The sequence below is a fragment of the Budorcas taxicolor genome, chromosome 1 (assembly GCF_023091745.1).
Source record: "Budorcas taxicolor isolate Tak-1 chromosome 1, Takin1.1, whole genome shotgun sequence".
NCBI classification, from domain to species: domain Eukaryota; kingdom Metazoa; phylum Chordata; class Mammalia; order Artiodactyla; family Bovidae; genus Budorcas; species Budorcas taxicolor.
In genome coordinates this window covers 87203399-87221247 of record NC_068910.1, presented here as the reverse complement: position 1 = coordinate 87221247, position 17849 = coordinate 87203399, and the positions used below count along the sequence as shown (strand labels likewise).

Genomic DNA, 17849 nt, shown 5'->3' with positions numbered 1-17849 from the left:
AGCTATGTCAATGCTGATGCTAATATGGAGACAGAACCAAAAAATTCCCAATTTTAATAGTTTGGAGGCAAGTAAGAAATGCAGTTGAATGGTTAGAATACCAACCTGGGAGTTACCTACTTTGACTTCATTACTCACCTATTCTAAGATGACATGTCACATTTCAGTGTGTTCATGTATCCGTTTATAAGACACTCAGCTCTAAGTGCTTTTTAAGGCCTTTTGTGGAAGATGTTAAGACAGGGTACTTACTTACGCTTCACCATTTTTAACCCTAGCTCTTCCTTTTCAAGCCCAGCTTAAACCTTGCCTTCTCCACTGAACTTGCACCATTAAACCACAAACCACAGTCATGTTCTTAGTGATAACGCTTACTATTGATCATCTATTTTGTTCCTGCCACTGCACTAATAATGTTAACTGCATTGTCACCTTTTATTTTCAAATGATGAGTGAAAGTAACAAGTAGTTTCTGTATTTTATTGGAGAAGAAACTGGGTTTCAAGGACTTGTCTGAGATTACATAGCTGGTAAATTTAAAAGCTGGGACTTTTATGTTTGACTCGTACATTTTGTGCTCTGATTGTATTATTTTTTTGAAATCCCTTCTGAGAATTATTGTAGAAGTTGGGCTTTATACTTATAATGCAGCATTTAATTACATGGTGTTTCATTTTATCTCTAGATATTTTTGATATATGTATTTCCTGCTATAGCCAACATCTGTCATTCACTAATCCTAAAATCAATGTGTAGAAGAAGGAGGAGGCAAAAGAAGGAGGAGGAAGAGAGAGAAAGAGAAGGAGAAGCAAAGGAGGGAAAGAGATAGGGAAGGGAAGAAGTAGAGAAAGGGAGAAGAATCCTTTTGTTACGAGGGTAAGATGTGTGTCTTAGGTCCTATCCATCACATGGACCAACTGAAGCCACTGATTCAAAACTGACTAACATGAGAGAAAAGACAAGGTGGGCATCCATTTTTTTATCTCAAATCTCAGCAGAGATAGTGTAGTTATGAAGCCTGCTGCTATGATAGTGGCATCTTGATTTCACCACTTATGATGGATGATGCTGGAAGCAGTGGCTCTCTTCAGGATGGCAAGCTTTGCAGTGTGCTTCTCAGTCATTTCTTCAAACTCAGCTAGAGGATCTGTCTTCAACCTCCCAACAATTTGGAGAATTTTTAGGCCTGCAATCCATTTATTTCTGTTTAAATGAGCTAACTTGGATTTTGGTTATCTACAAATAACTCTGATCAATAACTTATCACGTGAATTTTAGACCCTGCATTAGTTATCTATTACTATACAATATATTACTTTAAAATGTAATGCCTTAAAACAATACACATGTATCATTTCACAAGTTCTTTGTGTCAGGAACATGAGCATGGCTTATGGGGATCCTCTGATTCAGGCTTGCGTTCAAGCTATTGGCCCAAGAGTCTGAGGTCTCATCTAAAGGCTTAGCTGGGAAGAGAATCCTCCTCCAAGCTCTCTCAGCAATTGTTGACAGCATTTGTTTTCAATAGATTGTTGAAATATAGGCCTCTGCTCCTTGCTGATTGTAGGCTGAATGTGCCTCTGGGTTCCTGGCCTCTGGGTTCCACATGGGCCCCTTCTAGATGGGATCTTGCTTCACTGTAATGTGCAAGCAAGAAAGCAATAGAGAGAGTCAGCTTGTAAGACAGAAGTTATAGTCTTTTATAACTTAATCATAGATGTGACTTTCTATTACCTTTGCCAAATTCTGCTGGAATCAAGTCACGCACAAAGAAAGGTGAGTATTAAAGACATAAATACCAGAAGGCAAACGATGGTGAATTTTGTAGGTCAATTTGGCTAGGCCACAGAACCCGACACTTGGTCAAGCACCAATGAAATTAACACTGAAATAGACTTTGAGTAAAGCAGATTACCTCGTATTATGTGGCTGGACCTCATTTCAACAGTTGAAGGTTTTAAGAAGAAAAGACTGTAATCCCCAAAGAAGAGGGTTTTTGCCTCTAGAGTACCTTTCAACTTGTTATAACATCAGCCCTTCTCTGGGTCTCAAGCCTGCTGCTTGCCCTCCAAATTTCAGACCTGCCAGCCTCCCTACTGGCCAAGTTCTTAAAATAAATTTCTCTTTTAATATATCCACATCCTATTAGTTCTGTTTCTCTACAGAACCCTGATTTATTCAGTGGGGTTTATTAGAGGCCATCTTAAAAGTCTGCCTTCAGTTTCAGAAGGAAGATAATAGTGTTTTATCTTAAAAAACACCCTGCCTTCCAAAAAAGTATTAAAACGTACCCATGGAACCAGCAGCAAGGGGACTCGGAGAACGTCTAGTCTAATCCTATTATCTTATAGAGGTGGCGATGAAGAGTCAGATTATGTAATGATTATTCAGTGCTATTTAGAAACAAAGCCAAGGCAAGGACTCAGTTTTCTCTCTTAATGCCCTTACCATTGCCCCATAGTGAAAGTTGCTCAGTCGTGTCTGACTCTTGCGACCCCATGGACTATACAGTCTGTGGAATTCTCCAGGCCAGAATCCTGGAGTGTGTAACCTATCCCTTCTCCAGCAGATCTTCCTGACCCTGGAATCGTCCTGGGGGTCTCCTGCATTGCAGGTGGATTCTTTACCACCTGAGCTATCAGGGAAGCCCATCATTGCCCCATACATTCTGCCAAGTTGAAAGTTGAGAATTGCACTAGTGGCCTGAAGACTGATTATAGGGAAGTAAAATCTTCATGGGCAGATAAACTATTGGTCAGCTGGGTTGTTTGTCCCTTCAGTGGATCTTCCTGTAGTGGGTAATGGTGCCACCTCATCCTCTAACCCAGATTCCTTAATGATCAATGGCCTGCACGGCCAAGATGGCAGGCTGGGTCATGGATCCTGCCAGTGGCTATGGAACGGAGCAAAACTAACTGGCCAAGAGGGGATTAAACCCTTGACCTTGGCCTCATTAGTGCTGAGCTCTAACAAACTGTTAGACATGCATCGTATCATTTGTCTTTAAAACTCTGTTTGAATCTGCTATATTACACTCTCATTAACATCTGGTAGCTGGGAGCAATTTAATTGATTTCACCAGTGCTTTTTATCAGTGCAGAATGTTGATGAGTAAGAACATAAAAATAGAGAAATAAATAAACTTGCATTTAAAAAATATTTAACTTAAAATGGACCAAAGAAATACCTGAAATATAAATGAGGATAATAAGAGTCACTGGGATAGATTTTCTTGTTTACTACTATTTACACATGGAGGGAAATCTTGGAATGAACGTCAAACATTGCACTCAAACTGGTTGTTCACGATTTGAGGCAATTTGTGGAGATTAAAATCTTGGGTTTTCTAATGCACATCAACAATAAATCCTGTTGCTTCTTCCTGTCCAGCCTGGTAAAAAATCAATGCTTTTAGGTAAGCAGTGTTGATTACAAATTTTTTGAGCAGTTATTTTAAAACGACATCCAAGCTCAAGTGAGAGTTTGACTTAAAGTCATTTAATCAAGGATATTAAATTAAAGGATCACTCTGCCCTGGTGTGATGAGTTGTAGAAGGAAGGAAAATGAACATTAACATACATTATGCCAGGTGCTTAACGTGTGTTATAACATTTGATCCTCACTACAAACCAAGAGACAGACATCTTTATCCATATTCTATTGCTCAGAAAACTTAGGGTCAGAGAAGTTCAATAACATTTTCAAGGATACAGAGTTTTCAGCTGCCTGGGGTGCAGGAATGAAACTCAAGTTTATTAACTTCATTGCCCATCTCAAGTTCTTTCTGTCATGTCATATATATTAGATTATATTCAGTGTATATAACAAGGTTGGATTCTTTATTTTTCTGTCTTCCCCACCTCTTCACTTCTTATCTCCCCAAAACATATTCTCCCACTCAGCCTCTCCTACTCTCTTGCCTAGACATGCAAAACACACACACACACACACACACACACACACACACACACACACTCGCTTGGGACAGAGAGGCCAAAGAAAAGATTAGTATTTGGGAAGCCAGAACTGCAGGCTTGACTCCTTCCATTTCAGATACATCACCAATCTCAGCTTCCTCACTGGTTAATACACTTATTCACTATAGTCTTGTCTCTTAAAAGTATATAACTGTTTATCATCAAGTATTTTTATACTTTGTGTTTCCCGAAGTAAAGTGGGGAATTAATATTATTTGGTTACTTGGATACCTCAACATCACCAGCAATTTCAAGCCTCTAATTCTACGCTGTCCAATACGGTAGCCATTCTGACTGTATGTGGCTACTGAGCAATTGGTATATGGCCAGTCTGACTGAGGAACTAAACTTTAATTTAATTTAAAATTTGAAATTGAAGCTGGCTCAAAAATACACAAGTTTTATTGTTTCATTAGGAGCAGGATTCACTTTAACCACTGAAATTTTAACATCAAAATTGATGCATAAGATACATATCTTATTTCAAAATCTATGTAAATATAAAATCTCATTAACTTTTCATAATAATTACAAGTTGAAAGATTGAAGCAATAATCTTTTACATATACTCAAGTACAATATTATTAAATTAAATTCTACCTGTTTTTCTTTTTAAAAATGTTGCTTGCTAGATCAGCAAACTTTTTCCATGAACTGTCAGATGTAAATAGCTTAGCCTCTGCGGGCCACATATAGTTTCTATGGCATGGTCTTCTTTACCTTTGTTTTTATTTATTTTTTTAATCTTTGACAATTTTATTCACTAATGTATGCCAACTGACTCTAACAGTGCCTCACACAAAATAAGTGCTAAAAAATTAATTAAAAGCAGTTGGCTGATAAAATTCAATAGTGACAATTATCCCAACTCTTTGGAATTCTTACTAGATAGATATTTGAGATAATTTATTTATCAGTGTTTAAAAATTAAAGGAGTGGCCCTTCTCATCTGACATCAGACAGTAGAATTGCTGCAGAGCTGAGGGTAAGGGAAAATAGTTGTAGCCCACTTATGGGCTTCCCTAGTAGCCCAGACAGTAAAGAATCTGCCTGCAAAGCAGGAGACCCAGGTTTGATCCCTGGGTTGGGAACATCACCTGGACAAGGGAACAGCTACTCACTCTAGTTCATCAGGCACTCGGTCTATCAGATCTAATCCCTTATATATATTTCTCACTTCCACTGTATAATCATAAGGGATTTGATTTAGGTCATACCTGAATGGTCTAGTGGTTTTCCCTACTTTCTTCAATTCAAGTTTGACTTTGGCAATAAGGAGTTCATGATCTGAGTCACAGTCAGCTCCCGGTCTTGTTTTTGCTGACTGTATAGAGCTTCTCCATCTTTGGCTGCATAGAATATAATTAATCTGATTTCAGTGTTGACCATCTGGTGATGTTCATGTGTAGAGTCTTCTCTTGTGTTGTTGGAAGAGAGTGTTTGCTATGACCAGTGTGTTCCCTTGGCAAAATTCTATTAGCCTTTGCCCTGCTTCATTCCGCATTCCAAGGCCAAATTTGCCTGTTACTCCAGGTGTTTCTTAACTTCCTACTTTTGCATTCCAGTACTCTATAATGAAAATGACATCTTTTGGGGGTGTTAGTTCTAAAAGGTCTTGTAGGTCTTCATAGAATTGTTCAACTTCAGCTTCTTTAGCGTTACTGGTTGGGGCATAGACTTGGATTACTGTGATATTGTGTGAAGAAGGCTGAGCACTGAAGAATTGATGCTTTTGAACTGTGGTGTTGGAGAAGACTCTTGAGAGTCCCTTAGACTGCAAGGAGATCCAACCAGTCCATTCTAGAGGAGATCAGCCCTGGATGTTCTTTAGAAGGAAGGATGCTGAAGCTGAAACTCCAGTACTTTGGCCACCTCATGTGAAGAGCTGACTCATTGGAAAAGACTCTGATGCTGGGAGGGATTGGGGGCAGGAGGAGAAGGGGATGACAGAGGATGAGATGGCTGGATGGCATCACCGACTTAATGGACGTGAGTCTGAGTGAACTCCGGGAGATGGTGATGGACAGGGAGGCCTGGCGTGCTGTGATTCATGGGGTCACAAAGAGTTGGATATGACTGAGCGACTGAACTGACTGACTGACTGACTGACCCACTCTAGTATCCTTACCTAGAAAACCCCATGGACAGAGGAGCCTGGCGGGTTACCGTTCATGGGGTCACAAAGAGTTGGACACAACTAAGCAACTAACACTTTCCCTTTACAATGGGTATACTTAATTGTTTTCTGTAAAAACTGTTCTTAGCTCGTGGGCAGTACATGTACAGGCTAGCCAGGGCAGCGGTTCTAGTCACAGCTCTATTGTAGTACATCTGTCATTCTAACTGGAGTACTCAGTGGAAAGCCAGGATGCTCTTCTCTGAAAATGAACTAGGCTGAATCCATACCGAGGATTGTTGTCCTCATTCTACAGAGGAGGACATTGAGGTGTAGGGAATTTTAACAGCTTTTACAAGTCAAATAGCTAGTAAGTGCAAAGTTAGAATGAGGATTCACATCTGCCCACCTCCAAAGCTCATATATGACACTGCACCATACATTCTCCATAACTAAGACTTTATTTAGCATGACTAATGAATTTTCACTGATCCATTCACTGATCCATTTAGCTTACCAATATTCATTGAATGAATATTTATGCATCCCACAAATAATAGAGATACATCCCCTGTTCCACATTTAAGCTCGTTTTTGAGAAGGGCTTCCTTGGTGGCTCAGCCCGTAAAGAATCTGCCTACAATTTGGGAGACCCAGATTCTATCCCCAGGTTAGGAAGACCCCCTGGAGAAGGAAATGGCTGCCCACTCCAGTATTCTTCCCTGGAGAATTCCAAGACAGAGGAGTCTGGTGAGTCTCAGTTCATGAGATCACAGAGTCGAACACGACTGAGCCACTAACACACTAGCCCTTGAAAAGGCTTAAATATCTTACCGACTTAATTTATGAGATACAAAATGAAGTGGAAAACTGACAATTATTGGCTTACTTCAATCAATATAGATGGCAAGCTTGATAATTCAGGCTTGATCTTGTTAACCCCAAACTGGCAGAGGTACAAACATTTCATGTTCTCTCTTTTTTTCTAATTCAAGATCATTTATTAGCTTAAGATATAATAAAGTGGTGTTAAAATAGGTACAGAATCAAGCAGTAACAACCGACATTTTACCTAACGTAATAAAGTAATCAGTCTTTAGCTAGGCTAGTATGTTAGTCTATTTTCTTTCAGCATATTTGCTTAGCTGCATGATTATTCACTCTATCAAACTTTTTAGCTATTATTATTATTGTAAATCTTTTTTTGGTAGTAGCCCTCCCAAACTCTCTGGCTTTGCTATGCATTATAAATGAACCACTTATTATTATCTTTATAAAATTTAATAAAGTCTCATTTTAAATCAGTTCTTCTTTAGACTATTTAGCTCTCCATTACCAATCCCTCCTAGAAATTCAATTAAAATGTAAACTGGATATTTTTGATGTTCTTCATTTAAAACCCCAACATTACTTTTTTTCCCTTAAACATCTCTCTAATTATGCAGTTGGTCTACACCTGATCTTCTCTTTGGGGGCCCTGGAACATCTTACAACCTCCAAAAAACTTCTCACTTCTAATATGTATGCATAAATAAAATAGATTAAGAGAAGCCTAGAGGCCTAGGATTCTTCTCTTGTTTGTCTTTTCAATTCATGTGGCAAATGACATTATTTTTAGTATGAGCTATAAATTTTCACTCTAACTATGTATGCTGTTGGGTTGGGTGTAAAGTGTGTAAGTTTGAGAGCACCTCTTCCCTACAGGAAAATTACGAACCCATTTGGGCTGAGGACTCTCAGAGTTGGGGAATAATTCCATTAAGTTTAGAGGGCTTTTCATAGTATTTTCAGAACATTAATCCAGAAAGAAGCATCTATTTTCAATACTATTATGACTGATCCAAATCTTTCTCCCCTTGAATTAGAAAAAAAAGAAAAGTGAGAATAGTAGAAGAAAAAAAAAACCCTCTATCCTTCAGAAACTTAGATGGAAAGTTCTAAAATCACTAAATTTCATGATTAAAAGACTAATTTTGTTTTATCCAAGCTATGGATCATTTTCATCAGGAATAAAATAGGTGTCCATAATAATCTGACACAACTGGTATAATTCAACAATTGAATAGTGGCATTAATAATTGAACCAGTTGCTTTTCAGTGTGAGTGTGTATATATACACACATATGCAAGCATGTGTTAGTTGCTCAGTTTTGTTCAACTTTTTGTGACTCCATGGAATGTAGCTCACCAGGCTCCTCTGCCCATGGAATTCTCTAGGCAAGAATACTGGAGTGGGCTGCCATTTCCTTCTCCATATATACACATATACATTTATATACTGGCTTCCCAGGTGGTGCTAGTGGTAAAGAACCTGCCTGCCAATGCAGGAAGCATAAGAGACATTGGTTCAATCCCTGGGTCTGAAAAATCCCTTGGAGGAGGGCATGATAACCCAATCCAGTTTTCTTGCCTGGAGAATCCCATGGACAGAGGAGCCTGGCGGGCTACAGTCTGTAGGGTTGCAAAGAGTTGGACACAATGGAAGCAATTTAGCACAAGTGGATATTTATATACATATAAACATTTATGTTGATATATATGCATATATTTTAAAATTAAATTGTGATACATATATATTTATTGTATACGATATATAAAATGTATACATTTACCTGAATATTTAATTATATATATATATACAGAAATATATATATGACTCAGCTAGTAAAGAATCTGCCTGCAATGTGGGAGATCTGGGTTCAATCCCTGGGTTGGGAAGATCCCCTGGAGAAGCAAAAGACTGCCCATTCCAGTATTGTGACCTAGAGAATTCCATGGACTGTATAGTGCATGGGGTCGCAAAGAGTTGGACACAACTGAGTGACTTTCACTTTCACTTCCACTTTCACATATATACGGAAAGAGAGCTGTAGCAGTTTAAATCATGTTTTATTTTCATCTACTTTTGCAGTATAAATGACGTTTGATAACAGTCCCAGTAAACTAGTTGGTCATGAACTTATTTTTCTTGCATACTTATTAAATTCATACATTTAAGGAAATATCTTGAATCTTTTAATCCTATTCACCTTTTCGTTTTAATTATAGAGAAAAAATGCTTACAAACATTTTGCAGTGTCAGTTGACATTCCCCATGTAATGGTCTCTCTCTCTCACATTGAGATGTAAAATGTACTGCTGTTTCCTCTTAAACATATCTGTCAACATCAATATTTTAAGGATATTGAAAAGGGTACAGAGTGGAATTTTTTAAATTATATTTACTTACTGAGACTTATTATTGAACTTGTTTATTGGAGAAAATGGCAAACCACTTCAGTATTCTGGCCTGGAAAATCCCATGGACAGAGGAGCCTGGTGGGCTACAATCCATGGGGCCACAAAAGAGTCGGACAGGACTGAGCAACTAGGCACACACACATAATAGTATATTAGCCTTTCGTTGATCTAGGTTTCTGGGAAACAGATGCATTCAGTAAGCTGGGAAAATAACTTTCCAATGTCCCCAGCTAATAAGATAGGTAGCTGTGCAGATTGGTGTAACATTGGAAGGTATTTTAATCTTATCTTTTCTCATCCTCTCTTTAACTGGGAAAGTTATTTACCCTTTCTCAACATTTCTAAACTTCTATAATGTTACTGTGAGGACCAGCACAAATAATTTCATATAAAACATCATCCAGTACAGTCCCTGACAAAAAGAAAGCACTGAGTAAATATTAGTTGATATTATTTTTTTGTTGCTGTTATTGAGGAAATGTGTGATTATAAGGGTAAGAGGTGACTTTCTATCTGTTAGTATAGAAAATTTCGTTATTTGCTGCAGACATAGGACTTTTTATATTGTCCTAAGTCAAAGTAGAAACAAAATAAGTTTATTAGAATGGGATTAATTTAATTACAGCCCAATTGACTAAGAAAACTGCCTGCACTGTAAAACAGGAACAGGGCTAATTTTGCAGAGCATGGAGAACTCTCTGCCTCTGGTAATTATAAATATAATTCACAAAACTATTTGCCTTTGCATCCTAATAATAGTCAACATTTTGTAAGTTGATGGTGTGTGTCCATAAATTTAAGCAGTGCTTTAGTAAAGAGATAGCACAGATTTTAAGGCAGTGAGTGGTGTGCTGAAGTTGGCGCTAGAGAGGATGAATAATTAAATATTCAGGTATTGTAAGCCTGTTATTAAACCATTGGCAGCTTGAAGTCAACCATAGTAGGACCATTCAAACCATGGGAACTGGCAAATGCTACAAATCTCAGGTTCTCCCCACTCATCCCGAGGACCTGGTTTACCAGTAAACTGCTGATGTGGACATTATATAAATGTGTATTTAATTGCCAGCTTTAACACTAAATGGTTTATAGACTTTAACAAGTTATGTTGTATTTCTCTCCTGTAATTTCATCATCTAGAAAGCAATACAATTACTTCTTTGTCATAAGTTTGCTTTTGATTAAATAATTTTAGCTACTTGATCATCTAATACATACTTTGTAAGTGGTAGCTCATACTAATAAGCCAAAATCATGTAAGACAAAACAATGAAAAGTAGAAATTAAAAGTAAATGAAGAAGTTTCAGAAAACAGGGTCTTTTGCCATATTAACGTGCTTCTTTAAGGAAGTGATTCTACATATACAATAGAAAAGAGGTGATTCACTCAAGTTTCACTCACCATGAAGAGATTGCTGTGTGATCTTCCACTGTCCTCAGAGGGTGAGAAAAAAGAATCAGTTCTACCTGAGCTCCTCTCTTGGTGAGCTTGCTGCTCTGGGACTGGCTCATATAAGCTGTCCGTAGAGCCTTCCTGCAGTAGAGAGATTTCTGAGTTAAGGAATAACAAAATGATAATTTCCATTGGAAAGTTGTCTAACCATCTACCTACCTTTATACAGTACCCTATCTAAATGATCCTTGCACTGGGATTATACTTTATGGTATGCCAGTGTTCAACAGTGAGCAAGACAGAAAAGAGAGGCACTCTCAGCACTCACTAGAGAGCCAGGAATTAAAATAAAACGCTAAGTGTTGGTGAAAATGAAAGGGTTAGTTGCTCAGTTGTGCCCGACTCTTTGCAGCCCCACAGATGTCTGCCAGGCTCCTCTGTTCATGGAAATCTCCAAGCAAGAATATTGGAGTGGATAGCCACTTCCTTCTCCAGGGGAATCTTCCTGACCCAGGGATCAAACACAGGTCTCCTGCACTGCAGGCAGATTCTTTACTGTCTGAGCCACGAAGGAAGTGCCAAATGAAGCAGTTTCTCAAGAAGCATGATGAGAACATAAAGTTCAAGGTAAGAAGAAAAGACCTCTTTGGACACCAAGAAACTTCCCTGGCTGTCAGGTCATAGCTTTTAGTTATGTGCATCCCTCTGATGGGAGTACCAATTAGTACTGTGTCCTCGTATAAGAAACACAGTCTGTTGTACTTCAGCTTCCTCAACTGTAAAGTTGCAGTTTCATTCACCTTAAAAGAAAAACTTGGGATAAAATTAAATACAGTGTATGTTTTGAAATAGCAAAAATATCTCACAGGTACAATAAAGGCATTAATATTAATGTTTAAAGTATTTACATTAATAAGTTATATTATTCACTTGTTTTTATCCTTTTTTTGGAATAATGAATTTTAAACTGTATGAATCTACATGTAACACTATTGTGAACTCTATGCTTCTTTGTATTTGGGAAGCTTACTTACTGACTAATTGACTTGTTATGATTCTTTTCCTTTTGAGATTGAATTGTATTGTGTGGCATTAGCTGGAGACAGTCTTAAGGAAGAGAGGTATACACTCAATATACTGAAAATTTCTCGTCATAGTAACTGGTGATGCTGATAATGATGTCATCAATATAAATGTCTGCTGGATTACAAAAAAAAAGTTTTCTTGCTTGAAACAATGAGTGAGAAACCATAGTATTGTACAAAAAATGTTCTGATCTTTAAAAATACATTTTGTTAAGATTTAAAAAAAAGAAAAGATTGAATTGTATTCACATTGTCTACCTTTAGAAATTTCAACCAGTAAGTTCTGTGCTACAGTTCGATAATTCGAGCAACTTGAACTCCAAATGAATTATCAGGAAAATTTATAAGACCTAGGTTAAGTCCTAAGACATGTGTGCTCTAAATACCTAAACATGTAGGAAAGTTGAAAGCCTAACAGAATCACAAAGTGGTGACCGGAGGTTAAACTTTGAACCTGTGAAGTGTCTGCCCACAAACACGCAGTACTGATGGATCTTGTCCCTGTGGTGTAATGTGTGATGGTGGTCCTCCACATTAAGCAAGCTCCCTGATGAAATCCAGGGGCTGCAGCACCCACAGGAGGCTGAAAAATGAAAGGAGGAGGCTGAAAAAATCTCCTTCCCAAAGCTGCTGAGGCTTTTGCTTCTTGGAAGTCATAGGCCAAAAAAGTAAAATTCAATGCAGCCAGCAAACTGGGATCAGAGACAAGCTGCCAGCTGATTCAATGACTGGAGCAGTAATAAGCCAATACCCCCCTGGGGTGAGATACCTGGACCAGCAACGTAAACCTTGTTTCTAAACTGGGGCCTCGGAAAGACTGAAGATTTTTGCCTCACAGCTAGCTGGAGAAAGGTAAAGAGGCCAGGAAGGAGAGAAAAGAGAGCGACGAGGATGGAGGTGAGAGGGAGAGGAGAGGGAAAGACAGAGACCGAGACACTCGGAGAGACTCAGAGAGAGATGAGGTTATGCTTCAACACCAGTCAAAGCACATGAAGGGATCAAAAGCTGACAAAAAGTCAAATGAATTGACAAGCTAAAGATAGAGCCATTTCCACTTCCATTGCATGAATGTAAAATCATAAAACAGGTGAAAAATAATTTAAAGAGAACATTTATCCTCTTCACATGAGCTAAATAAAAAAGGAATTTTACAATTTAAATAATTAACCTATGATGATACCAAAACAGGCAGAAACAGAAAATAAAACAATTACGAAGTCTTGAAAATAATATAACCACAGACATTTGTATTAAGTAATCAAAAATTGGGATGAACTCTAGACCTCTCAAAAGAATTAGAAAATGCTGATGAGTTCACCCAGAGTGCATAAAAGAATAAACAGAAAACCCATGAATCATTCGGGTAAATATGTGGAGGACATATTGAGGCATTACAACATCAGATTATCAGGAATTCTAGCAAAATAAAGTGATAGATTTTTCTTGCCAATTAAGAAAACTAGGGACCAATTTTACTTACAGTTTTAAGAACTCCTAAATGTAATGTTAGCAAAATTAAATTTAATAATGTATTTAAAAATACATCATGGTCAGGGAATATAAGGATATTTCAACATTTAAACATGCTGTAACATGCTTAAAAAATTTTATCACTTCAATAAATATTTTAAGGCTTTAAACAGTTTATTATTCATCCTTGATAAAATCTCAGCAAATTGGGAAAAGACAGGACTTCTTCAACCTCATGAGGGTTATTTACCAAAAAACTCAGGAAGACTCAATTAGAAGTAATTACATGAATGTTAGAAGCAAGACTAGGATGCCTACCATATAGTATTTTTATTTGTCAGTGTTATAGGAGAGAGACAGAGAGAAGCAGAGAATGGTATAATTGCTACAGAAGAGGAAAATTGACAGATTATCTACATAAAAAGTACCCCCAAAAAGCATAGATTATTAGAAGCAGGAAGACCAGGGTTCAATTCCTAGGTCAGGAAGATCCTCTGGAGAAGTAAATGGCAACCCATTCCAGTATTCTTGCCTGGAGAATCCATGGACAGAGGAGCTTGGCAGACTATAGTCCATTGGATTGCAAGAGTCAGACATGACTTAGCAACTAAACCACCACCACTTCCTTGCAATATCAAAATTTGAAAATCAATAACACATCTATAAATCAGCAAAAAAAATTAGGGAAAAAATCACAATAGCAACCAAAATTCTTTAGACCACTAGCAATAAAGTTAGCAAAGATGTACAAGAACTTTTTAGAGAAAATTATAAAACATCTTTAAAGGCCATGAAAGATTAGAGTAAGAGGAGAGTTATACATGTTTGTGGATGGGAGAACTCAACCTCAGAATGAAGTAAATTTCCTCTAAAGGTGAAAAATTTAAATTTATTTTAATCAAAATCCCATAAAAAACTTTCACATAACTTGATAAGATGATTCTGTATATTTATAGAAGCAAAGAGATTTTGAAAGTCCACAGTTTGAAGATAAAAAGAAGAGGACATTCTTTGGAGTAAGATATCTGCTGGGCATTAGAATTACCTTAATAGGTGTGTAGAACAGTCAAAAAGAAAAGGATGGAGATATACCAATGGGATAAAATATATAAACCAAATAAAGATAGGGGCAGCATTTCAAATCACTGAAGAAATGGTGCACGGGAAATTGATTTATAACTTTACTGGGTTACAAAGTCAAGCTAAACTCAATAACTCTATGATGAGCTCAACAAAAAAATCATCCTGCTTCTAATGAGCAGGTTTTCTAAAAGCCTTATCACCATGTAAAACTCTAAGAAAATTTCTGGATTCAGAGTGGCCCACATAAAAGGATATTTCTGCCTCCCTTTTGAAAAATAGACCCCATTTGGAGTTTATAGATCCAAAATAATAGCAATCACCTTTAATGGATTATTTATAGTATCCTTGGTTAAAAATGGGTAGTTCATTAAGTTTGGCTTTATATTTCTCTTAAAAACCCCATTTACTAAAAGATTTACAATTCGCCCCTACACTTAAGAGAATGTTTAACTCATTCATTGACTTTCCTAATGCTAATCTTTATGTGATGCTTATTATTTAGCATCACCTATTTCTTAAAGATTTAAGGGTCAATATGTTTATTTACACTTCCATTTTTTAATTCTGCAATCTCTCCACTAAATCAGTAGTTTTTAATCTCTTCTTTAAAATGCTGTGCCCCATGTGTTCACATTCCTATAGGCACAGATAAAATGTGTTTTGAATTACACACCAAATCCTGGCAAAAGCTATGACCCCACCCCTTTTTCACAGCTCATAACAGCATGGTAGGGTGTCATAACACCCTGATTGGGAGCCCATATGCTAAATAATTTTATTTATTTATTCCCCAAGAAGGAATAAAAATATCTAAAATAGTTTTGATTTTTTTTTTTAACCAAGTACCTTGTGGACATTTTCTTATTATAGAAATTACTTTTAACCACATATAAACTTCAGAATGCTTACCCACAATAAGTCAGTGTTAATGATGGTTCAACCTAAGCTAACACGTTTCTGAACAAGGCTAGCTTAAAGAGATGGGAAAGAGATGGCAGTCAAACTGAGTACCTGAGGCATGGCTTTGAAGCAATCCTTTTTGAGGGCGTGCCACCTTCCCTATTACGGAGAAAGACAGTCACACTCATTATATGGTTTTATGTCTTTACTAGAAGGATTACAAAGCATATGCCATGCATGCTGAGCTCTGCTATGTTATAGAAACATTAGCATACGCTTATAGCACCATTCAGCGTGATTTCAGAACACGGTCGGCTCTGCCGCTACACTGCCTATTTCCATGGGAAGTATATTCCTGTAAACCACATATAGCTCTTTTAGAGCAACTAGAAGCAAATGCATAATACCACTTAAATCACCTGAAATGGGATTTCTCCAGTCAGATTTATACGGCACAAAGCAAAGTTGAGCACTGGCTGTTATTTTGTAAATTAGGAGTATGTAGGCAAGCTGAACTCGATGATTCAGCCTGCCACAACTCACAACTGCATTTTATTTTTCAAGATGCTCTAAGATTAAATCCCTTATCTTGGCTTAAAATGCCTCCTGTTTAGGTATTACAACTATGTCAGCACCATCTCTAGCACTTATGTTAATCTTATTTGCAATTTGGAAAGAAAACAAACATCAAAGTAAACCATTTTATTTCCTCAAATGACAGGGATCTCCCATCGACATCTTGAAAAACCAATGAATAGGCATAATACCCTGCTGTAAACACAGATAGAAATGAATAAAATTATTTTTGAAATCCATTTTTAGCATTGGCAGATGGTCACAACTGCAGGTTAGAGTTATAAAATATTTCCAGATCTATGACTATCTGCTAACTTCCACTGATTCACTTCAGGCTAAAAGGAAAAAAAAGCAATAATGTAAAAAAGAATTTGAGAGGTGCCTACTCCCTTGAATGAGCGCATCTGCAGGACTGGATTAATCTATTGTACCTTGCATTTACAGGGCTGTGTAACTCAGCAAGCTGCCTCCATGGTTGGTTTACATATATCCACTTTTTTAGATTCTTTTCCCAGATAGGCCATTACGGATAATTAAGTAGAGTTCCCTGTGGTATATAGTAGGTCTTTATTAGTTATCTATTTTATGTATGTGTGAATATGTCAATCCCATCTCCCAATTTATCCCTCTTCCCCCGTCCCAGATGTATGTGTCACGATTTGTTTATTCATTTATGTTGGTGGACACTTTGGTTACTTTTACCTTGTATCTATTGTAGATAATGCTGCTTTGAATATGAGCATACATGAATCTGTATGCATCCCTGATGTCAATTCTTTTGACTGTTTACCCAAAAGTAGAATTGCTGCAAAGTTAAATTTAGATCTTGCAAGTGTGCTTTTACTTCAGCCTGGCCTTGGACTTATTTTTCCTTTAACTGAATCCATTACTCAAACAATAAAGGAGGAATTTTGATTACTCAGAATGTCCCAAAGCAAAACCAGTAACCCCAATGCAGCATATTTTGCAAAATAAAAACTCTTGTGCTCAATAATGAAAAGAAGAAAATAGTTCCTCAAAAAGACTATCTACATCTCACACTTAGAAATTCAATATCAAATTGTTAAGTAATTAATCATTGTTATAGATAAATGTATGCTGTTTTCGTAAATTACTTGCCTCTGCACACAGTTGGCTTAAGTTCTTTAATGAAAATGTTTCCTTATTTTTCTGACATAGACTTTCTTATGAAATCCTAGAATGTATCCTAAAATATCACCATTTAGGGGGTTTAGGGTAGACCCTAGTTCCAGACAATAAAATAAAGATGAGGATATAAATGGTACATGTATTAAAAATCTTACCAGCGAAAAGCAGAAAAGATTCATTTTGGTCAGTTTCCGCTCCTTGTCGCAGTGCCCTCTCTTGGCTTCACAGCTGTTTGGACAGTGCTCCCAGGAGATTACTCCAGAGTAAAATCCTTGCCATAATCCCAGGGATTCACAGACCATTATCAAATGAAATAGGTCTTTGTTGAACAAACAATTTTCTAAATTAATGAGGAACCTTGACTAATAAAAGGAGAGAATGAGACTAACCATGATCTTTGTAAACAGATTTCAATGGTGACAATAATATTCCTAAAATCTGGAAGAAAAATGCAGTGGGAACAACCATAGGCCTATTTGAGTTAAAAATATGAAGCACGCCTGGGAGAAAACGGCATTCTCCGACATAAATTAGCCCCTTCTGTTGGTTGGTTCCAAGCTCAGTACCAGGTGCGTCCCATCACCCATGTCTCCTTCCTCTTCCACTGATTAAAATAATGTTGGATCCCTTATTCTTTTTATGATGGTAAATTATGCATCATTTAAAATTTCCCATTTTAACCATTTTTAAGTGTACAGTTTTGTGGCATTGGGTATACTCTTGTTTTTGTGCAAACATCATAGCCATCCATCTCCAGAACGTTTCCATCTTATAAAACGGAAATTCTGTGCCCTTTAAACACTAACTCTCCTCCATTCCTCCCTCCCCCCAGCCCCTGGTAACAACCATTCTACTTTCT

General features: G+C 37.2%; 1 protein-coding gene across 1 annotated transcript in view; it reads right to left on the bottom strand.

Moving 5' to 3' along the window:
• Positions 1-17202, bottom strand: part of SAMSN1 (SAM domain, SH3 domain and nuclear localization signals 1) — a 173212-nt gene extending 156010 nt beyond the window's left edge. The window contains 2 exon segments of the mRNA XM_052646142.1: positions 10737-10868; positions 17146-17202. Coding sequence (XP_052502102.1) covers positions 10737-10868; positions 17146-17169 — 156 coding nt within the window. The 5' untranslated portion in view covers positions 17170-17202.
• Positions 17203-17849: the final 647 nt, after the last annotated feature.